General features: G+C 41.0%; 2 protein-coding genes across 2 annotated transcripts in view; both read left to right on the top strand.

The window, feature by feature from the left end:
- The first annotated feature begins 4,505 nt into the window (after positions 1–4,505).
- Positions 4,506–14,462, top strand: thpo (thrombopoietin). Its single transcript, XM_012863221.3, has 5 exons — positions 4,506–5,015; positions 5,562–5,692; positions 5,885–5,962; positions 11,550–11,711; positions 12,073–14,462. The coding sequence occupies exons 1-5, from the start codon at positions 5,003–5,005 to the stop codon at positions 12,289–12,291; spliced, it is 603 nt and encodes a 200-aa protein (XP_012718675.2). The 5' UTR covers positions 4,506–5,002; the 3' UTR covers positions 12,292–14,462.
- Positions 14,463–17,052: 2,590 nt separating this feature from the next.
- The window catches only part of zgc:153039 (uncharacterized protein LOC767698 homolog), an 80,735-nt gene continuing 75,165 nt past the window's right edge, over positions 17,053–22,622 (top strand). The window contains exons 1-2 of the mRNA XM_036149938.1: positions 17,053–17,616; positions 20,983–21,117. Coding sequence (XP_036005831.1) covers positions 17,397–17,616; positions 20,983–21,117 — 355 coding nt within the window. The 5' untranslated portion in view covers positions 17,053–17,396. The remainder of the gene's footprint in view (positions 17,617–20,982; positions 21,118–22,622) is intronic.

The raw sequence follows: 22,622 nt of genomic DNA, 5'->3' as shown, positions 1-22,622 counted from the left end.
CGTTTATTGTAACAGCAACCGGCTCTGGTGCCTTCGCCTTGTCTTGCAGGATGCATTGTGGATGTATTATTACAACCGTGAAGGTAGGCCTACATTTTTTCATTTAGCTGTAGTTTATTTGTTGGACATTTTGTACTACCAGGTTATGGGAGCGTTGGTGGTGATATGCTGGTTTTGGAACCCAGCTGAAAAGCAATTTCTGGCCAGAAACAACTCAAAATATGAGAAGATTAGATTCAGTGTTGCAACAGATTATTGCAAGTGGGGTAACTGCTGAATTTATGTAATGCTCCATAAAATATAGCAATTTAGTAGGAGTGTAACTGTCAGGATAACATTTCTTGTTTTTATGTTAATGTGAGAGGCCTTGTCAATTAGCTTCAAATGTTATCAAATGAAATTCATGTTAGTGTTACACTGCCAGACAGGACACATTAAAAAAGAAAGACAATATTCTAAGTTCTGATGTATCACACCCCTGTGATTGGCTAAATTTACAGCCGTGGCATTCTGGGTAGGATTTAGAGAAATATGGACATTAGGCGTGTTGGCTCTACAGGTGGTCATACGCTTTTGCCACTAGAAAGGACATGATTCAGTGCATTAAGTGCACACTGAAGTGAAACCCTGTTTCTTTGTTTCAGTTGTCTAAGGTGTATCGTGTTAAACACACAAGAGATGTAAAAGACATCTGGACGAAGCAGGGCCATTATTTCTTTAGACCTATGGAACTACAGCTGGTGTAAAAAAAAAAAAAATAGAAATTATAAAAACTCCCAATGTTACCCTTCGGTGTTTCAGTTAGCACCAGTACTGTGCCAGTATTTGTGTTTTGTAACTTTCTAACATTAGTGTGATGGCAAGCAGGCCGTCTAACCTCAAATACTAAATCATTTACGTATACATATATCTGTAAATCCATGCAAAAAGCTAGTCAGCAACCATATGAAGGCTCTGGATACCTTAATGCCTTAAAGGATTAATCCACTGATTATTGAGAAGGGTATAAACTGTTCTTTGTGTCATTTTTAAAATGCATTTTGTACCAGAAACAAACACATTTAGTTGACAGTTCACAGTGCCTTACCTGCACATGGTGAGTCTCTCCTGATCCGTCTTTGAAGCTTGTATCCCTGCTGGGATATTCCGACCTCAGAGTGGGATGCTGAGGGAGACATGAGAGGACTGACGACCAGGTCCAGCACGGCAGCTCTACGGCTTGTCTGCAGCGGGGGCACGGCACCGCGCAGACCGGCAGCCGGGGGTCATGACGGCCTAACGGATGTGACCCGGTTTGCTCTCCAGCTTTCACACAGCGACCACAGATTGTATGAGAACAGGGCAAGATCAAGGCAATGTCATATTCTTTGTTACAGGCTGGACACTGGGAGAGACCCTCCAAGCAATCCATGGTTGGTTTTCCTGTCTCTGAGCCTCTCTGTATGTATCCTTTAAGTTCTTTACTTTCCTTTCATATCGTTTAGCCTTCTTCTTAAATGTCCAATGAAGCTTAAAAAAATCTAAATGCAAATTTTGCTTTGTTTATGCAACGGAAGGGAAACCTGATGAATCCATGACTCCAGCTACATCTTAGAGCGACGGCTCTCAGTCTTTGCAAGTAGCATCAAAAATCCTCCTACGTATTAACGAGATGGCATCTTTCTTTGATGATTTCCTCCTCCTGGAAAACCACAAAGAACAAAAAGATACGTTCTACTGTGGCACGAAGAAGAGAAAACCCTCCTGCAAAGCAGAAGTGAAGCAGGCTGTCACGCTGGAGCACCTGAAGGACAGAGCCGAACTGATATCGCCTGCAACAAAAGTCCACCTGTTTTGCTTTGCTGTCAGCCTCCCAGCTGACTGTTGGGGGGTGAAAAAAAAGAAGGATGTGGCTGAGAGATAAAAGAGAGAGAAAGAGAAGCCAGGCTTTTGAAAAGGTACTCATTTCATGGTGTTGCCATGGTCACAGCTCATTGTGAAGACGCACATCTATGAGACCAAGAACCGCTGTGCACACAAGTGCATGTGCTGGGCCTTGAGGAAGTATTCCAATCCCCAGAATTGAAAGCCACAGTTTATTCAATGGGATTTTATACATTAATGTTAAAGCCAATTTGACCTCAGTCCAAATATTTCAAAACAAATATTGGTTCTTAAACATACATGATAATGACACTCATATGCCACAGCATCACTTTGTTGGTTTCACTGTTCCTCCGCCATCCACCCCATAGTTTTAGTTTAGCCTCTTTTTCATTTTTACCCAGTAGTTTAGTTGAATACGTCAAGCTTCCTTATAGATATTGTTGACTAAGATTAAACTGAAAGCTGAAGTATTTTCTTGTATATGCATGCATTACTTGCAGTTTTGGAACCAGGTCACAAATTCACTCCTTCGTCCAATTCTTCCATAAAACCACACCTCACCAGGCAGGTATTCATAAAGCAATAATTGAAAGACACTGAAAATATTTCAGCTATTCTTGCCTGATAATCAGGTGATGTAATGAACCCACAGAATCTGGTGACCCGACATTCAGCCGACACAGAAAAAAAACATTTTAAAAGGTTTATTGAATGAACTGGTGTTGCTGGAGAACACATTGGAACCACTGTGGGAAAGAGAGTGGCCGAGAACAACTAAATGAGAATGTTTGAACACTGAATGAAAGCCACCAACCTTCTCAGATGCAGGGAGGTTGCACTGGCTCTGATGATCGGATCCGACGGCTCCGTCTGGATGAGCTGAATCACTGATTGGCTGATCCACTTCACGTTGTTTGTTTGCAGGGGTATCCATAGTCATGGCTTGGGTCATGCACAGTAAGGCAGTCAACAGGCAGGGCTTTCCAATATATAGGACTTAAGCAAGAGACAAATCCGGGATCCAGGCTTGAGTTGTTCATGAGAGGCACACTCCAGGCAGCGTTATCCAGGCTGGGTCAGAGGCAGGCACGTTAGGTCAAGAGGTGGTTCAGGAAGTCGAGGTTGAGAAACAGAGGCCAACAGGAGAATCTGACAGGGGCAAGACAAGCAGGGGAAATCACAGGAACGAGACAGGTTGATGACAGGCAGGCAACCAAGGAGCTCTGGATGGTTTACTCACACGGTGGCTTTCAAGAATCTGGCAGTTACACCCTGGGAGAGCCTGAACTATATAGTGGTCATCCCAAGTGCAGCGACTTTACTTAATAGCGCTCCGCGAGCGATCTATTTTTAGAACCATATAAGTGTGACGTCATATCACGTGGTATGAGGTAGTACAAACTTGCGTTGTCCTCCACTATTTCACTGTACATCACACTGGATTTTACTCGGTAAAACGACTGCTTTTTCCAAGTTTAAAACATCTAATGACTATGTTATTTAAACATTGTTGCTATGGAACGTGCAACAGTGACTCGAGGTACGCTGATAGACCGCATATGAAGGATGTTTTCTTCATTAATTTACCGAAACTCAAGACTGCCAAAGAGAAATGTATGCGATGGGTACACTTGTGCGGTCGGCCTTCACAACAGTTCAACCCGAAAAAACATCCTGACTCTATTCCAGCGATATCATGTAGTAAACAGGTAAGATTTATTTTGGTGTTTTATTGAAGCTTAAATCTGATCACACGTCGAACAGCTCACGACGAAACGAGCTATCCCCTGTCACACTTCTTTCACGTCTGCATGTCTATCTACTCAAATAAATTTCAAATAACACAAACATTAAACAAACAATTCACCATGAATTTATTTTTGAATTGAAAATTACTTCGAGACTGATTTCAAAAACGGTCCAGGCCACTAAACTTGCTGACCAAAATAAACCTCAACCATTAAGGGAAATGTTCTGAGATGTAACAGTTATTTTGTAGCTACCGATTGGAAAAATATACCGATTCCTGGACGGTTAGACAGACAAAACGACCGATGACGCCATGACAGCCGAGCAGGAGAAAAACATCGACTTACCGTTCTATCAACTCGGACCGTTTTCCAGTCTTTCTAAGCCCTCGACACTCAAGCCATCGTTTGAGCTGAACGTTGGAACGTTGTTCAACAGTTCTACCAGTAAACTGGGCGCCTGGGACATCTTCTTGTGATAGTTTCACAGCTGAAAAGTCGGTCATATCCTTGTACGCGTTGCGCGTGTAATGGCTGGTTGCTACGTGCGCTCTGACACTGTTTGTCCTACTTTAGGGACAAGCAGCGCTGCACGTGAATATTAATGAGGTGGTTCCGTCACGCATTAGCGCTCCACGAGCGTGACGGAGCCACCGCGGGTAAAACGCTCAGACCTTGATTACCTGTGCAGAGCAGGAGCAGGTAGCAGGGAGCAGGGAATGACATTATGACACTGCAGACAGAGGCTTCACAGGCAGGAACAGACAGAATCATTACAAGTGATGCTCTGATTTGGTTATTTTGATTAAAATTGCTAACTTTGTTAACAATTGGCACTTATAAATTGTTCATAGCCAAACCAAACCTATTGTTGCACAACCCTACCTCCAGGATGTCACAGATTTTTTTTTTTTTTTTTAAGTGGTGGAAAGAAATTTGTTTCATGTGCAGGTGACATACCATGCTGTAACAGACAGATCCACTGAAAAGATATGGACATAACATTGTCAAAAACATGACATGGTTGAGCAGCAGCATCCTAACATCAGTACGCTGCGGGATTTTATTTGTTCTGGGGGCCCAGAGTCAAACATTAACTTAGGGCTAAATCAAACAGACAGCCTACACTCTCTGAGAGCTGGCCACACGTCCCTACCGACACAGCAGTTTATCAAAGAGTCGTAGATGTGAACACTGTCCAACATGGTCTCCCCCTGGCCTCCTAGCAGTCGATGAGGACCCTGAATGGAAGAAAAATAAAGCTTCCCGACCCACGTAGAATGACCTTCGCCTCACTGGATCTGAGGTGATTCTTCTGGAAGATAATAGAAGCGAGATGGAGGCTGAAAGACCCCAGCTGAGAGACACCATGCTTCCAAGGAAGGGTTATGGCTTATAGCAGTAAGTTTTCTACCTTCATTCTTGGAGATACATGGTATCAAATCATAATTTTCATCTAGGGGATGATTTAACAGACTGCCACTTATTATGATTATTGCTGTTGGTTCATAAAGACTAAAGCTTTTTAAAGGTCCCTGTTAAAGAGGGGATACCGTTCCCCCTTCATTACTAGTATGGAAACCCTCGAGGAAAGAGCTGCTAATCTGTTTTCAAAACGTAATGAATCTTAAATGCATTCCTGTCATCCTAACGGCCACATTTAGCGGGAAAGACACGTGGTCGCAGACACCTCTGAAAGTGAGTTTACCGAGAGCAACTTGTTGAGGCAAGACCTGTGGGTGGAATTTTGGCAGGATGCGATAACGACATCAACACAAGTGATTCGGTTCCTGTTATTCACTTCAAGGCACTCCATTGACAATAGAACGCGGAGGCAGGTCTATATAATACAATAACAGGCAGGCAGGCAGGCAGGTTATAGTCTGGTGCAACGTAAATGAGCCTGAATGGCAGCTCCTCACTCACATCCACCATGTGATCCTGCAGGATTGCTGCTGCTGCTGCTGCTGCTGATAGGAGCGACCATCACCCACCTGCCTCAAGCCCACGCGCACCCTGATGAATTTTGGTGCAATGCCGAAGATAGGAAGAACCTGATGGAGGATTTTGACGATAAGGTGAGAAAATTTTTTTATAGTGTATATATAGGATTTTGGACCACTCACCTGTAGACAACAGGAGGCAATTCCTGTCATCATGTTGACATGTCTTGTTTTTTTAAGTGTTTGGGATTGAATCTTTGCGCTTGTGCATTTAAAAAATGATCGGCTTCACTGTTTCTGACAAAACTTCAATGTTGGTTTACTCAGGATAACTGCTCAGAAATCTCTCCTGTTCCTCCTGTGCCATATATCGGGGTTAACCCGGAAGAATGGGAAAAGAAATCTGTAAGTACTGCATATCTGTGTTAATCAGAGATCGTCCAATCAATCACAAACATTAAAAGAATGGAAAATGTGTTTCTTTTTTCCCTTATCTCGGTCTGCTTAGTAATGACATGAGAATCATGCAGAAATAGTTTCTGCTTCCTGAAATTCGCCCGCACATTTAACATGGCAAACATATACCAGCGAGATCCAGACTTTAAATACCTATTTGAAAAAAATGAGTCATCAGCACCTTTACGGCGGTGGCTGTTCAGGTTTCCTTCAGAGGAACAAGTAACAATCCGTCAAAGGCATGCCACAAACATCAACATGACAAACTAGGTTGCATCACCAGTTGAAGTCAAATGTGGGAAAGTTGTTCTTTTAGCAAAAAGCATGTTGTGTTATGGTGGAATTTAAAAGAAAAACACAAACTCTTCTAGAGAGTTGGTATTAAGTTGCCTTTTTCTGTTGCTAAAAGTCACCGCTCTTCCAGTTTGGCAGGAACTGTGATTACACTGATGACTTACTGGGGAAGAATGTCATGTTAACTATTGTAGAAAACAAGGATCAAACGTGCAGCACGTAGCTGCTGCACGTTTGCTATTAGTTGACCCCGGAAACAGACTTCATAAAGATAGGAAATGTGGGGAAAGTAATTAATCTAAATGCATCTAACCTATAGATTTTGTGTGATTCTGCTGTTTTATTTTACACCTAAATTGTGTAGAATATAAAGAGGAATTATTTTTATAAAAGAGAGACCTGGGGAATTAGAAAACTCTGTTTTCAAGTCGTGTTTTTATTTATTGGATGGGGGAGGGGGGATAAAACAACCTGGGCCCTGTTGGTCAATCATAAATTCACTGTAACTTGTTCAGTCTCATTAGCAACACTCAGGTTTGATCATTGTCAGACCTTTAGAACCGAAAAAAACAACAAAGACATCGCTCTGGCTTTTAGGCAGCAACAACACAATAAGAACCTTTCTGCAAGGAAAAGTGAACCAAAGTCCTCCCCTGTGATGCAAAAGACCCATTGCCATTTATCAGATTAGGGGAACAGAGTATTTTCTTCACATATAGCGAGGTTACTTTATTTGAAAACTGCATTTTGTATTTCTTTAGACTATCGTTGTCTTATACTAACGTTTGTTTAATGATCAGAAAAATTAAGGTGTGAGACAAAGTCAAGAGGTGTAAACTGGCAAATAATTTTCTCTACAAGTTAAACGCTTAGGGAAAATTGTTTTGCATAGACAGGTTCTTTGTTCTTTGTAGCTTTCATCAATCCTTATGTAGTAATGAAAATTGACTCTATTTACTCATTTGAGTTGTCTGTTTAAATCAGAGGGACACAATGAGCTAGCTCATCTGCACATTTTGTTTCTAAAGATAAAGGTCCTCTACAAATAGCTGTTGAATCAAGATAACTTTTCTTATCAGCAAGCACAGTAGTGGTCATTGCATCACATTTTTCATCTCTTCTTATAATATTTGCATATCTTTGATTGTTGTCAGAATGCAAAGAGGGTACAACAAAGCTGTTTGTGTTTTTTTCTGCTATTGTTGTTTGAAATCAAAGGAATTGGTGATTTTGACCAGAACAAAGCCAAATATGACAACATTCTTAATTAAAATTACCTTTAAGGTGTTATAAGCTTGATTTTATTGAAGCCTAATGTTAGATGTAAACACCTCTGCCTAGGTTATTGAAAAACTAAATCTGTGCTCGGTTATTTGACTAAACGTACAGAAGTTAAGAAGGAGCAGTATGAAGATAAATATGCAACAATATTAGAGTAACAGCAGACAGGTAGATGTCATCAAGTAAAAATGTCAGCATTAAGTTGTAAAACTTCTAAAAATAAGTCCTACAACGTTTTTTTTTCTTCCTTTACAGCAGACAGTTCAGATGAGATCATTGTTAAATTACATATAAATTACCAGAACTGAGTCCAAAATGCAATGCAAATTATTTTGGGTTAGTTATGGCTTAAGCAACACTAATTATACTAATTCCGTTCCTCTATAATGCAATCACAAAGCATGACATCATGAGCCCTGATAAGTGAGCAACCCTAGTAATCTCTTCAACATAACTCTTGGTAATTGATTGGGATATATTAGGCAACAAGCTGATGTGACGTTAGTAGAGAAATGGACAAACATAAGGGTTGGAGTGAGACTGACAGAGTGCATACTCTCATTGGTAAAAGATTGGGTCAGAGGATCCCTAAAACCGCCGCCTGTGTGGGGTGTCCCCTCTCTGCAGGGGTCAGCTTCAATCCAGAGAAGCTACGACAGGTTCAGGGCAGACTGAGGGCTCACAGCAGCGTAGGCTGGCGTGTGTTATCAGGTCTGAGAAGGAGCTACTGCAGCTCAGACTGCTGAAGAAATGAATCCTGGTTCCGACAGAATGCTGTCAGAATGGACAGCACAGGGTACAGGTTGCTGAGGCTGCAGAGTAATGTCTGGGTAGACATGCTGACACCTGCACACATCTAAAATGACTAACACTGAGCATATAAGGATCTGAACTGGACCACAGAGCGGAGGAAGCTATCTTTCTCATCGCGTGGACATGGATGATTGGATGTGTGTGTGTCACTTCCCTGGTTGAAGTATCAGAAGAAGGCCAGCCAGTGGAGGTGATGCAATGCTTTGCACAACATTCTGCTCAGATAACTTGGGTCATGCTCTCTGTGTGGATGTTACATTGTGACAAACCACCCACCTAAGCATTGCTGCAGGCCATGTACACTCTTTCCGCCTCGGAGCAAAAGCAACTCTTTAATGGATTGAGGAGCCCAGCAATAAGTTTGAGATGTTCACCTGATCTACTGAATCCCTTGCTTTCTATCAAATGTATCGTATTTGATATGCGCTAAACAAACAGATGCCGGATGTCTTGTTGACAGTTACCGTTTCAGTTTTTCAGACGTCTAGTTGCCTAGAACGCACTTATCAGGCGGGCGGTCATAATGTTGTGCCTCCTCTGTCTATTCCCTCTATACTTCTACCTCTGACATGCATCTTATAACTACGCAATTATGCAAACACAACTTCATGAAAAAACATTTCATTCATTCATGACAAATTGTCACTAACAGGTGAATTAAGTTCAAAAGAAACAAACCAAGCATGGCTTACACAAGTGACGCGCAACATAAACTGGCTGACAAACGCGTAACAGGAGGGCTGCCAAGAGAAGTTCTAAATGAGTCATAGTCAGTTCACACACTGGCAGTTGGTGAGATATCGAACTGAATGATGGAGGACACAGACTCTAGAACGCAGACAGACAGCACATGATGCTTTCATTTCTGAACACGTTTTAAAATTGTGCATGTATGTGCACATGCTGCGAAACGCCCAGGGGTGTGTCACCGTGCAGAGAAAATAAGATTGATGCTTTGCACGTTTGTTTGCTGCTTTTCACTTTGTAGTTTCAGGCTAAAGGTCATTTGTTTTCTTCAGATTCCTGGTGGGTTGATCAGTTGAATTTGTCCATCATTTGTTGGAAACACGGATTCTTTTTATGCTAATCGTCATATCTATGCTAACCAGCGGTGGACTGGGACAAAAAATGGGCCCTGGCATTTTGGATTAGACTGGCCCACCACATTTTTTTTTTTTTTTTTGTGTGTACTGAATGTGTATACCAACTGGCCAGGCCTCACTTGTCATCATGGAAAGAAATACAATATATAATAACTTAATATAAATTTTGATTCACTCAGTCATTTGTAATAAGCATTTTATTTATCTAATCTCCTCATTTTTGATCATATTTTCTTTAAAATCGCAGACTTTTCGCAATTTTTCATGTAAATCCTTGGTGGTGCTTGATAGTGAAGCCGGTGAGGCCGCAGCTAGCTTGGCCTCCCCTGGGATTGCGCAATCCCATGTTAACTGCGCTGACTTCCATTCTGTGAATGCATCTTCCTGTATGTCTCTAGATCATAAATGCAATTGTTCAAACAGTTATGAACTGATTTTTCACAATTTAATATATGTGGATTACAAATTGTGTTTTGGTCATTAAACTGTGTGCAGGTAACATGTTTGTGTGCTGCTGCGCGCGATCATAAAAGGCAAAGAGCTTTTTGTAGGCGAGGCCAGCAGTTCCTTGGCCTCTAGGCAGGGGGCGCTCAAGGGGCACCGCTCCTGATCCTAAAACTATAGAGTGACAGCAAGTTATGAATGTATTATTAGCGAGTTATGCTGAACAAGTAAAGCACTAAAAAGACTCTAAAGATACAGCCGGAACAGGACTGATCAAGGAAGACTTTCCTCCCTGGCAGTCAGCTCCATTGAGACTGAGAGAGTTTTAAAACTGAAGAAGATAAAAATAACTTTTACCGGAAAATGAAGATATTTTGGTTCAGAAAGAGCGCCGCAGGGACTTAATTTATAAGCAGAGGTAAGACAGCGATAATTATTCATGTTTTGTTTTTGTGATAAAATGTGTGTAATGTGGGTTATAGTTTTAGAATGTGTTACAAATGCAGAAATCCATCATAACTCATAAACTGTTACCAATCAAATGACAAATAATTTATTTTTAGTTTTTCATAAAATAATCAATATTTTTCCATGTCTCTTGGTGAATTGATTTGGCTCAATCAGTCTCTTTCAGCACTTTGCAATGAGTCTACTCTGTAGAGTGTATATATTTGTAAATCTGACTCTGATGACGTCAGTGCCTCACCAGCTATGAACCCTACCGTATGTCACTGACTACAGCCACCACCACCACCACCACCACCATATTTTACATCAGACACCGGAGCAGATGAAGGGCCTGCTGTTGGGAACATGTCAGTCAGTTTGACCCATTTCGCAGCGTCCGTTTGAAGAACTCGTTTCTTTTTTTTGTGCAGTTTCTCTGCGCCTCCCTTGCGTTTCTTATTAATTACTACTGTGAACACCGCTGCACAAAGTTCCACATGGAGCGTGAAGGTGTTTTTCTACTTTATGATTGGCCTAGCCCTTTAGACTGTCAGGGATGATAACCAATGGGCTGCAGTAGCCTGTGGTAAGGGCCGGATGATCGGATAAGACTCTTGCGCTGCTGATTTTATTTTTCTTCATGCGTTATGCAAATATAACGAGGCCGATATATAAAATAATAATAATAATAATAATAATAATAATAATAATAATAATAATAACAATAATAATAATAATACATATTATTACTATACATGTCGGGTCTGCCGGCCCAAACAGCACGTCGGCCCACCGGGAAAATGCCCGGTACGCCCGATTACCAGTCCATGCCTGATGCTAACCTGTTATTCTCTACAGTACACGACATTGGTTATGTACTGTAACCCCAGAGTCTTTGAGTAAAGGCACAGCCTTTTAAGCTTTATGCTGGTGGGCCTAATCTGCTTATCTAGCACAGCAGACAAACTGCATTTTATACTATTTTCAGATAAAGTAGCATTCCGAAACACGCTGCTAAAGCACAACCTCTCAAAAACAGCTGGACTGCCTTAATACTAAAGGAATAAGAACCCGGGAAGCAAAATAAATCACGTATAAATGATTGATTTTGTTGCAACACTGTAACGGTTTTGTGTGCATGTGTGTTTGTCAAGCTTCAGGAGAAACAGGCAGAGGTGCTGAAGAACTTCCAGGGGCTTCATGACAGCGTCCAGCAGCTAATGAATCAAACCAGAGGGCATTGTTTGGGTTGGCTGAATGCTTTTGAGAAAAGCATTTCGCAGTATATGATCATTGTCGGCGATGTTCTCAAACAGGTACGGCTCGAAACATATGAACACACAACACTTTCTAAATGGTTTCAGCACACAAACACATCAGGGCATCAGTATGTGCTGTCTTGCCAAGGCGTTAACATCCCATGTATTCTTACACATTTTGTCATGTCACAACCCCCCAACGTCTCACTAGAAAGTGTAGCTTCTGCATTCTTTGTTGAAGAGAAGCTAAACATGCTTTGTTTCTGGGGGGGGGGAGAAAAATAAATATAGGATTAATTAACTAAAAGAATAAAAACATAAATTTTGTCATATTAATCATTTTAATCATTTCAGCATAAACCCATAAACTGTTCAAATTGTTACTATAAAGTAATTTTATATCTTTGCCTTCTTACAGAATGATAGCTCTACGCCTACTCAAGCTCCAAAGTATGAGGAAACGACCAAACTCAAGGACGTTTGGAACATTTACGAACGTCTAATTGTTGGGAAGCTTGAATTGCTTGCCTACGAAATGTCAGAAGATCGCTGCAAGCATAAAAGGAAAAGAAGTTTAAGGCAGTTGTGGACACAGCTAACCAGAAAGTTAGCTTTGCAAACATTAAACCGAAGATAACTAAGGATATTTGAAATCGCCTGCGTGTGAACAGTATGGTACTGGAACCAAGCTGCCAGTCTTACATGGGAGCCAAGAATGAAGAACCATGGACCAAAGTAGCAGAACTGGATGACAGGCTACATATTGAGGGCATACTTATTTATTGGGACAGCTGGTCCTCTGCTGTGGAACGCCGTGTGAAACATTGTCCTCGACATTTGGCTGTGAGAATATTGGGTTTGGAGAGCAAGCAGTGACTTGCAAAGGATGGATGTCACTAAGCTGTGATGACTGAGGATGCAGTGAACCCTAGGTATTCTGACAGAAATAATCTTGGAAATACCAGTACGGACTTTGCTATGCTTAATAGCGTGCTCACATTTACTAATAATCAAAGTGGGGACACAAAATAATATATATTTTTTGCATTTCTTTTCATTTGGGTGGCTCCATTTTGAATGAGCCTATTGCATTTCACGTCTAAGGAAGTGAGTTTTCCTACTGACCAGGCTAGCTTTAGTGAACATACACAATAGATTACAGCACAGCGTGTTGTATTTTCTTCGGTACTCAAACACTGTTCTAATATGTTTACCGGAAAAGTTTTAAACTCCAATATGTGAATAATTGAGAACTGAATGACATTATGTTGTAGGAAGTGGTGAATTATTACACTAGATATCACCATATTAAATGTTGAGTTAGAACTAGTGAGGTTCCACCAACCATTCTAAATTAAATCCCAGTTGGATATATACCACAACTGGGAACAGAAAAACTCTGACTTACTCTGATGGAGTTCTGATTGAAATGCACAGTGTAAGTATAACTGCAGAAAAAGTCAATATTCCCAGAATGTCTGATGTATTGGCAGCTTTTATATGGCTACTATGGCTCCCAAACAAGGGCGGCATACTACTGATGGCGTCACAAGAACTTGGGGAAAAAATAATAATAGACAAGCCAACAGACTACCCAGTAGTTTATGCCTCTAAGGCTTAAGCCCTGATTTGACCACAATGTTTTAGTCATTTGAACGTTTGCCATCAGTGCTAAACTCTAGGAATATTTCTTAGATTTGAAGTATCGTCGAATGGAATTGATCATTTTAGTTCAAATTCTGGTCATACCTAAACTGTATTGTTCTACATTGAAAAGAGGTCTATGAAAATACTATTTAAGAGTTATAAAACCTTTATGACATTTGTGAAAGGACAAACACAAAAGCACGTTTAAGTGTTAGTTTGTTTTTTTGGCACTATGAGCACCATGGTTTGAGAAATGTGTGAAAGGTGAAAGCTTACACACTGACAGCAGTTTCTATATGGTGGGAAAGACAAAAAGACACTACCCCTTATTTCAGAATGTAAGATAGGAAGTTGGACTGACACACTGCCCTGGAGCTACAGCAGTCCAACTGATCATTAAACCTGTTCCAAAGGCCCATGATTTGCTTTTACAAAAATGTATTGCACAATCAGCTCATAGTCCAAACAAGGTTTCTCTTTCATGTTGTTAGAGCTGTCTCTGCCTCAGAGAGTGATCAAGCGAATCTCTCTCTTTGTCAATGATATGACACATCCTCAAACTGTAAATGCTTTAGATAAATGGCCTTGTGTTTTAACGTTCTCCACTATACAAATGAAACTGGCTCTATATCGCCCTCTATGGGTGCTGTATGAGATGTAAAGGGTCAGATAAGGTCACGGGACTGCAACCTTTACAGTTCAAAAAGCCATTTTTTGCCCTCAGTTCAACAAAACAACCCTTCTTTAGACCCTCTAATGTTACATGTCCTTTATTTTCCCCCAAAAAGACATGTAACATTAGAGAAAAACATAAAACGTTTGCAATAAGAGGGTGGATACATTGTCTTCTATGGGATGTCGATATTTGTGAGGACAAAATTTCCAACCTAACAACAAGAAACATATATATATAAAAAAATACAATTATTCCAAGAGAATGTTGATAAACTGTAAAACCTAGATTTGTTATTGGGTATATGTTTAACACTGTTATTATTTAACACATAGAACTTTATTAGGGTATTTTTCAGTTTTGTCCAAGGTTAATAAGAGCCAATATGGGAGGTCCGAAGTACCCGGGTGGCTGACCTCTGAGTTAGGCTGTCAAAATGCATTGTCATCTTTAATTGCAGATGGGTAGCCACTTTAATGACATTTATACCAGACATTTATACCTACACCTGTAATGGCGAGTTTACAGCGGATCTCTCTTAAAACAAAGTAGAAAAAAGCAACACTTTAAACTGCAATAAAAGAATGAGGTGAACGTCAAATAGGAAGTATGTATAGCAGCACAACTGAAAAAAAGGCATATATATTCTGTCATTGTAGAATTAACATATATATATATATATAAATATATATATATATATATATATATATATATATATATATATATATATATATATATATATATATATATATATATATATATATATATATATATATATATATATTGATTTGGATTATGGGAGACAGCTAAGAACCTGTATGTATGTGAAAGTAATTTATATATAGACTTTGAAACGAATCATAAAAGGACTTGTGTATGATGTATATAATGTACATATATGTAAAATACTGCAGAGTGTGCACTGTACAGGTTGTAACCTTTAAAAGGCTGTGTTTTACACACACTTGCAGACTGATATGTGTTATTTATTCACTGAATAGGACTTTGAACTATTTGAACCGGAGATTGACCATCATCCTATTATGTGCTGTTCTGTATCACTTGGATCATCACTTTTAATCCAGCCAGTGAGAACGGGCGGTTTTTCCCCCCTTCAAAATAAAAGTCTTAAAAACGAAACAGAGAAGCGTATGACAACTTTTATTTGGACGTGTACAAAAAAAAACATCATGTCAGCAGGTACGAGGAGCAGTGCAGCCCTCCTATTGGACCAGCTGAGTGCATCACGTGACCGAAAGCAACAGGCCGAAAATGTGGAGGCAGGAAATTTCAGGAAAACCCGAGTGACAAGAATGAAAGTAAAGTTGGAAGTTGGACACATCAGATAGAGAAAAACCGGAAGTGGGTTTCATGAAAATAAAATATAACCATGGCTAGCTCATATTCTAGATATTTAATTGGTCCTTTTGCAAAGTTTTATGAAATCATTGCTTACCGTATGAACGTATTATAAATAAATAAAGCCAGATGCACCGATCAGGCATAAGATTGTGACTACCGGGTGGGTTTCCTTTTCCTGAACCTGCCGAAGCGCGTGGCCCCTGGAGCTGTGCTTTTGTATGTTGGCAGCTGATCATTCAGGTCCGGGAAGGTTGGGCCTCTGTGATTTTAGGAATCTGGAGGCCAGGTCAACAGCTCACAGTAGTTGTTGTGCTTCACAAACCATTGTTGAAGCGTTGTTGCTTGTTGACAGGGCTCACTGTGAAAGAGGCCACAGTCATTAGGAGATATTGTTAAAGGTGAACGTCAGCAACATTAGCAACAATGCTCAGGTAACATCTACACTGACATGAAGCTAAACTGGGGGACATCCTAATTTAATCTAATCATAACTTTGCCTAAAATTCCAATTTATTGATCTTTCAAATACAAACATTGGTTTGATTTCATTCTGAATTTATGGTCTAAATCACAGGCTTCAAGGGATCCTATAAAAGGATCCTTTTGCAGAACCATAACACAAATGAGAGTTTAAATTGACATGTCGGGGAAATGTATGGCTTTAAGTTTGAATATGTGTAACATTTCCTAAATGTTGGGAACTTTTACACAACACTTTTATTTATTTATTTTTTTACATTGCTTCCTTTTCGTTCTCAGCAGCCAGACATTTTTGGAATATTTTAATGGGTCTGTATATACTCTGCAAGAACTGAGAATTACTATTTTTTTCTCAAGGTTGCAAGAGTAACAGCCATATTTTTTCTGTCCAGGACTTTTGATATTCCACGGCCAATTCAAGTGCGGAATTCCTGGGATGTCTGCGCCTGTGGAAAAGAGGAAATTAAATTTTTGGCAATGATATCAACAACACATTAACTGTCGGACACTGCGCAAGAAATAGTCCTGCATAAATCATACTAAGCTGTAAGAGCTCCCTAACCAGGACCGAAAGAGCATAATGACATTGTTTTCTAGCAACCCTTGGATAGACAGGAAATTACTTTGTTCATTAGAGGATATGCACAGGCCTTGAGCACTTTGTAGTTTAGTGGTTGCAACTGTGCGTTGGAATTTGGTGAGGAATCCATCTGGGGGACAGAAGATGTATCACACATTCCCTCTACCAGTCTACCTTCGTCTCACAATGAATCTCATTGACATGTTTTCCCAGGGTAAGGGATGCACATATACTCAGGCACTCGTGCAACGTAAAAATAAAAATAAAAAGGGCAAAAACAAATTTGCCCTTTCAAGACAAAATTGTTTGGGGCAAGAAATCTTTATTCTTGCCCATGTTTCCTGCTCCCAACAGATCAACTCTAAGGACCGGATGTTCACTTGGCGCTTAATGTATCTAACTCTATCCGATGCCAGGTTAAAGAAAGGATCCGTGTTACAGGCTTCCCTTCCCCTTGGCGGAAATAACGTTATGCCTGATAGCTGTATGACTAAAGCAATCTTTTGTTTTTCTTTTGCTTTATTTTCATTGATACATTGATACGTCTCAGAAAAGGTTCACTAAAGCGCAGATGCTTTTATCGTGAAAGAGCACACCGGATGCTCTCTCGACAGAGGCACGCGCCCGACGTCGCTGCGTCACATGATCTTCTATTCCGCATAATCAGAGAAATAACACCGAACCACAATGGCCACATGCATCTAGCCTGCCGGGGATTTTATTTAACGCATTATTGAGAAGCGATGGCAGCGCGTTCATCAGTGTGTAGGGTAGACACGTAGTTTTTTTTTTGTTTTTTTTTTTACTTGTTTATGACCGGTGCATTTGTCTGGTTTGCTATGTAGTTACACAAGTTACGTCTGAAGTGGCTGACAAATCAAGGCGCGTCACTTCTACATCACCCCAAGCATTTATTTGCAAACTCTGAGGTGTCCTGACAAAAATACACCGACTTTTCTTTAGACTCAGTTTTTTTTAAAGCTTTGGTTTTTTGTTCACCATGACGGAGCGGACTCCTCTCCTGAACTACCGCCTCCTCTCCAGCGTCAATGAGTCCGAGCCGCGGGGTGCTGCGGCCAGCCAGGCCCCGGAGCAGCTGCCGGACAGCCCGCGGCGCAGGTCGTCCCCGCAGCAGCAGCCCAAGAAGCTGTCGGTGTTCTTCGGGGTGGTCGTCCCCACCCTGCTGTCCATGTTCAGCGTGGTGCTCTTCCTCAGGATAGGTGAGCGGCGGCAGAAATCTCTGCACCTCGCTGTACAACTACAACGCACCAAATTCACAATGTAGACATGTCACTGCTTCTGAGGTTGTTAGTAGTTGGAAGTCAAGAATGGGTTGCGCTTTTATGAAGTCCGCTTAACAAAACCAGTGTCTGTGTGCGAGTTCTTTCAGCTGCTCCCTTATTCACAGCTTGTCGCTAAAACTTGCACACAGACTTGGCAGAGTTTTTTTTTTTTGTGCCGGTTGCTCTTCTTGACGCGACCGGGATTCGAACCCGGGTCCCCCTTGTCAAAGACGCGGATTTACACAAAGTATTTGTCAACATTTAAAACCGCTGAACAGATTTCTCTGTTTAAATAGACGGAGCTGGTGAGCAAATGTCCCAACAAAAGTTATTTTTTTCCAGCTTTAACATGAAACTAAATATTTCTCTAATTATTGTGCACTTATATCTTGTCTATTAGGGATATGTGTCGTCTCACTCAAAATTTGACTTATACAATTATATTCTATCCATTCCGATGACGTCAATAGTGAAAATTGCGTTTAAAAAATGATCACATTCCTACAAGAACGAATCCTCATGGTGTACTTAGTCTAAAACAACTCCATTCGTTTTTGCTGCTGTGCTCCAAATTGGTGCATAATCATTTGATTCAATCATATTTTGAAAAGTAAACTCAACATTTATTGCTGATCTCACGAAATCCAGCAGTGGGAAAAAAGTTAAAAAGCAAAACTAACAAGACAGACCGTAATACCAGATGTTAAGGCTTTGCACACGTCATCAATTTAAGTTAACAGAATTCTCACCACTAAATATTTTTTCTTCCCCAATAATGATAAATGACACAACAGTCTCTTATTCCTAGTGTCTGAGCCGTCCCTTTAAATTACAGCTTTTATTAAGGCTTGCTGAGGATTCAGCAGCGAACCCATACTGTCTTGGCATTCTGCTTAGACTATGAGCTGCTACTCTTCTTAATAACCTCCTTATGACTGGTTGTTACCATCAGGTTTAAAAAAAAAACAAAACAGGGTTGTTACCATCCCTGTACTAGGATCTAGTACAGGGATGAAGCATTCACGGATCTGATTGTAATCAGTGGGGTAAAGGTTCTCTTTTCTCAGTAACACAACTAAAGTAAGAATGATCGAAGTTCATGAAAAACATGCTGCCACAGAGACCACAGCTGAATGTGCAGAACTTCGTCTTCCCTACTCACTCTGCGGTTCCGCTTTTCTTTCTGTTTTTTTCTTTTTCTATGTCCTGCCAAAAAATTTTTTTCTAACTCTCTTTCACTATCCTCACCTCCGTCCCCAGTCCCCAGTCTCCCTCCCAGTCGCCCTCCCAGGAGTCTCGTGAGCTGTCAGCTGCTGAGCCGTGGACACTCGCCACACACACAAATGCACAGACTCACATGAGCTCACCAAGCTGAGGGCTCGAGACTTTAGACATCGTCCTCTCTGCTCAACGTGTAAGAATGCACAGGAACTGAGAGTGGTTTCAGTGCGGATGTGAAACTACTGTAAATTTAACAGTTTGACTCTTCTTGTCCTGACCAGAATATACTACCACTGCATGCGGGTGCTTTGATCCCTGGCTTTTCTCAACTGAGCTTAAAATGACAGCTCCTAAAAGAGGTCAGGGGAACCGTTACCGATGACAACTTCACAGAACCCCTACAGAAACATCTGAACTAACCCTCTAACTTGTACAAACTCTGTTTGAACCAATCCTGCTTCAGATTGAGATTTTGAAGACTGCGTAGGAAACAATTGAGCATGACTAAATGTGCTGATTTGCTTTGAATTTAACTGCCACGCTTTGATCCGCCCTATCCATACTGTGATCATCCATCTATATTTTGTTTTTTGACTCACCGACTGAACCTCGGCATTTCAAATGCCTAAAAAAAGGACTGTTTCACTACTCTATGGACTTTGGGAATCCTCAAAATGAGGTTGAACAAGGTAGATGCCCAGCAAAGCACTGAAACTGATATTTGTTCACATTCTTAAAGAAACATCGTAAAACTACATCAGCTGATGATATTTGCATGTTTTTGCTGGGATACTGAAATAAATAAATTGGGTTGAAATGAATAAAACAGACGAGTAAGCCGTTTATAAAGGCCTGAAGCCTTTGCACCAGACTGACTGTAAATGTGTAAACCTTCGGTCTAATGGAAAGTTCCGACTGATCATCTGTGGACAGGATAACAAGGATGTCTGTTTTTTTTGACTGAACTACACTCCAAATCAATCGGAACAGAGATAAGCTAAAACACTTGAGTGATCAGAGGATGCTAATCACCGTAAGTCAACCTGGCCCGTCTTGTACTTTTCCGTGTCGGAAAATTTGTCCATAGTAGAGCAGCGCTGTGAATCTTATCAGGCTTTGTGTCATATCAGTCGCTTCAAACTGCGTGCAAACACAAATTAGCCTTTTTTTTTCCTTTACTCCTGCCGCGTTTCAGTGACTCCTTCTCACTCCAGAGTTTTTCCTATTTTTACATTCATTTTTAGACGTGTCATCATGTCGTTGCTTCCATCTTGCTTTCACACAGTGCAGCTGATGTTTTTGTGGACCACACCTGGGTGGTGGAACACCTGAATCTCCCCACTGAAGGACAATTAAGGAGGTTTCTATTCTATTATGGCCCCCGTATTTCACTGAGGCTCTGAACCATACGCATTTATCTTTGATCGGCAACTAGCAGCTTGTTTTGACCATGCGTCTGTCTGGTCAGCTGTGGTATGAACCCATATCTCACAAGGACACAACGTTCACTTTCCTGCGGTAATGTCCTATAACCAGGGCTTTCCGGAGAAAAAACAAAGAAGTATATCCAAAATAGCTGAAGTCAGCTGAAACAGAAGCTGTACGTGTGACCGTTGGTCAGCTTCCACCTCTCCGAGAATTGTTTTCATTTCCAAATAGCTCCCATTGATGACGTGTTTGTACTACGGTTTAATCCAGTTTCACTTTACCAGAAACTGCCATATTGTGGCGAGTCAGTGGTCCACAGTGCAACTTTGTGTATTTCCACAATGTGTGTTTCCTCTTTTTTTTTTATTCTTCAAGGATCGTTAGAAACGTCAGCTAGAGACAAAAAAAAAAAAAGCCCTGTCCTAACATTTGTTAAACAAAGAGATTTCATGGGATCCCAGTGATTCTATTGGCTAATCGTAGTTTCATGACGCCTCAAAGAACCCAGGTCTTCCCGCATGCTGGCTCTTACCAGGAACGCTTTTACTGAGTCTGTTTCCGCTCCGCTGCAGTTTCCCCGCTTAGGGTTCTGCTTCCACCCGAGCACCAAGCTCTCCCTCTAATGTGCTTGTCCTTGTTCTTGTTTTTCTCCAGGGTTTGTGGTGGGACACGCTGGATTGTACCAAAGCATCGTCATGTTTCTGGTGGCCTACTTCATTATCTCCATGACCGTGCTGTCGGTGTGCGCCATCTCCACCAATGGAGCGCTGGATGCCGGGGGAGCCTATTGTATCCTGTTCACACAAACAGACACAATCATATGACCGTCTGCATGTGACAGTCAGTGTAAGGCCATTATCGCTGTCTATAGACATGGTACAGAGAAAATCGGCCTTCGTTTCAATCCAGTGCTGTCTGTCACACCCAGTCAAGGTTAAGTTAATCATTATCTACATTTCCAACCACAAGAAAAGGATAAATGATATTTATGTCGGGTTTGCTTTAAGTTTCTTTGCACAAACAGCATGACGCCTTCAGCTGAGGGTGATTTACTGAGCTGGCAAAAACAAAAACAGGAAGGATGCGTTTGTTTTGATTGATTGATTGCTTTTCAGTCACAGAGTATTTTCAGCGGCTGCTGCAGAAGTCAGGCATAAATCATTTCTGATGTTATTCAGAAACACCACAAATTTGAACAAGTACACCTTCCGGGTCCCTCCCCCTGGTTCTCTGCTGCGCTGCAGCCCGTCCTCCACAGCTCCTCCCCCACAGTGGAGCCCGCCGTGCTGCTCCGATAGCCCCATTTCCATCGACTACTCAAATACATTAATAAAGCAAAAGATTTTCAACCAAAGTGAAGTTACTTTTCTAGGTTGGGTTTTGCTTACTTATACTGAGGGATCTTTGGTCAAAGGAGCAGGGACTCCGTGACTGACAGCTGCTCTCAGCCGGTGGATGGATGGACAGCTTCAGAGGCAAAATGTTTCAGCTTTCAATGTGTGTAAAATGAGTGTAAGCCTCGGTAAATCCACAGATCGGATACTGCGCTTCTGCGTATAGAAAGCTGAAGTGTCTTTTTTTTTTTTCCATTCAGGGGTGGTTCACTATTGTATATACAATTATATTTTGGTTTGACCCACTGTGTTCATGGTGGTCCCTAATATTAATGTCGCTCTTCTGTTTTTCTGAACTTTTGGAGAAAAACCTTCTTGGCCAATCAGTGAGAAGCTGTGTTTTCACATCAACACACCGCTTGAGTTAACTCAGTTTGACCCTGCTCCTGAGCAGGGCTGGAGAAACCCGGGCTGGCCTTGAAACAAACTGTTGCCGAATTGCTCGCAATGAGCCGCAGGGTGCTACGGCCCAGCAAAACCGCGGCGGTGCACTGCAAAAGGGGAACTAAAAATAAGTAAAATTTTCTTGAAACTTTACTTATTTTATTCCCCTTGATTTGAGCTAGTAAATGAGATCATCTGCCAATGGAATAAGATTTTTGCACTTAAAATAGGAACAGCTCATCCCCATAATCTTATTTCAGTATTATTTTGGGGGTAAAAACACTCATTCTATTGACGGATCATCTTATTTATCTGCTTGAATCAACGACAAAATACACTCATTTCAAGAAAATTGTACTTACTTTTAGTTCCCTTTTTTGCAGTGTGGAAAAGAGGCTAATGTTTACACGTCTCTGTTTTCTAAACAGGTGCCACTCCAGAAATTCAGTTTTCTTATAAAGCAGGTTGTTTTTCCTCTATTTCTCCACAGCTGCAGCCCACCCGAAATCTTGAGCT

This window comes from Fundulus heteroclitus, chromosome 18, assembly GCF_011125445.2.
Source record: "Fundulus heteroclitus isolate FHET01 chromosome 18, MU-UCD_Fhet_4.1, whole genome shotgun sequence".
Taxonomy (NCBI): Eukaryota; Metazoa; Chordata; class Actinopteri; order Cyprinodontiformes; family Fundulidae; genus Fundulus; species Fundulus heteroclitus.
This window is presented reverse-complemented; position numbering and strand designations above follow the sequence as displayed.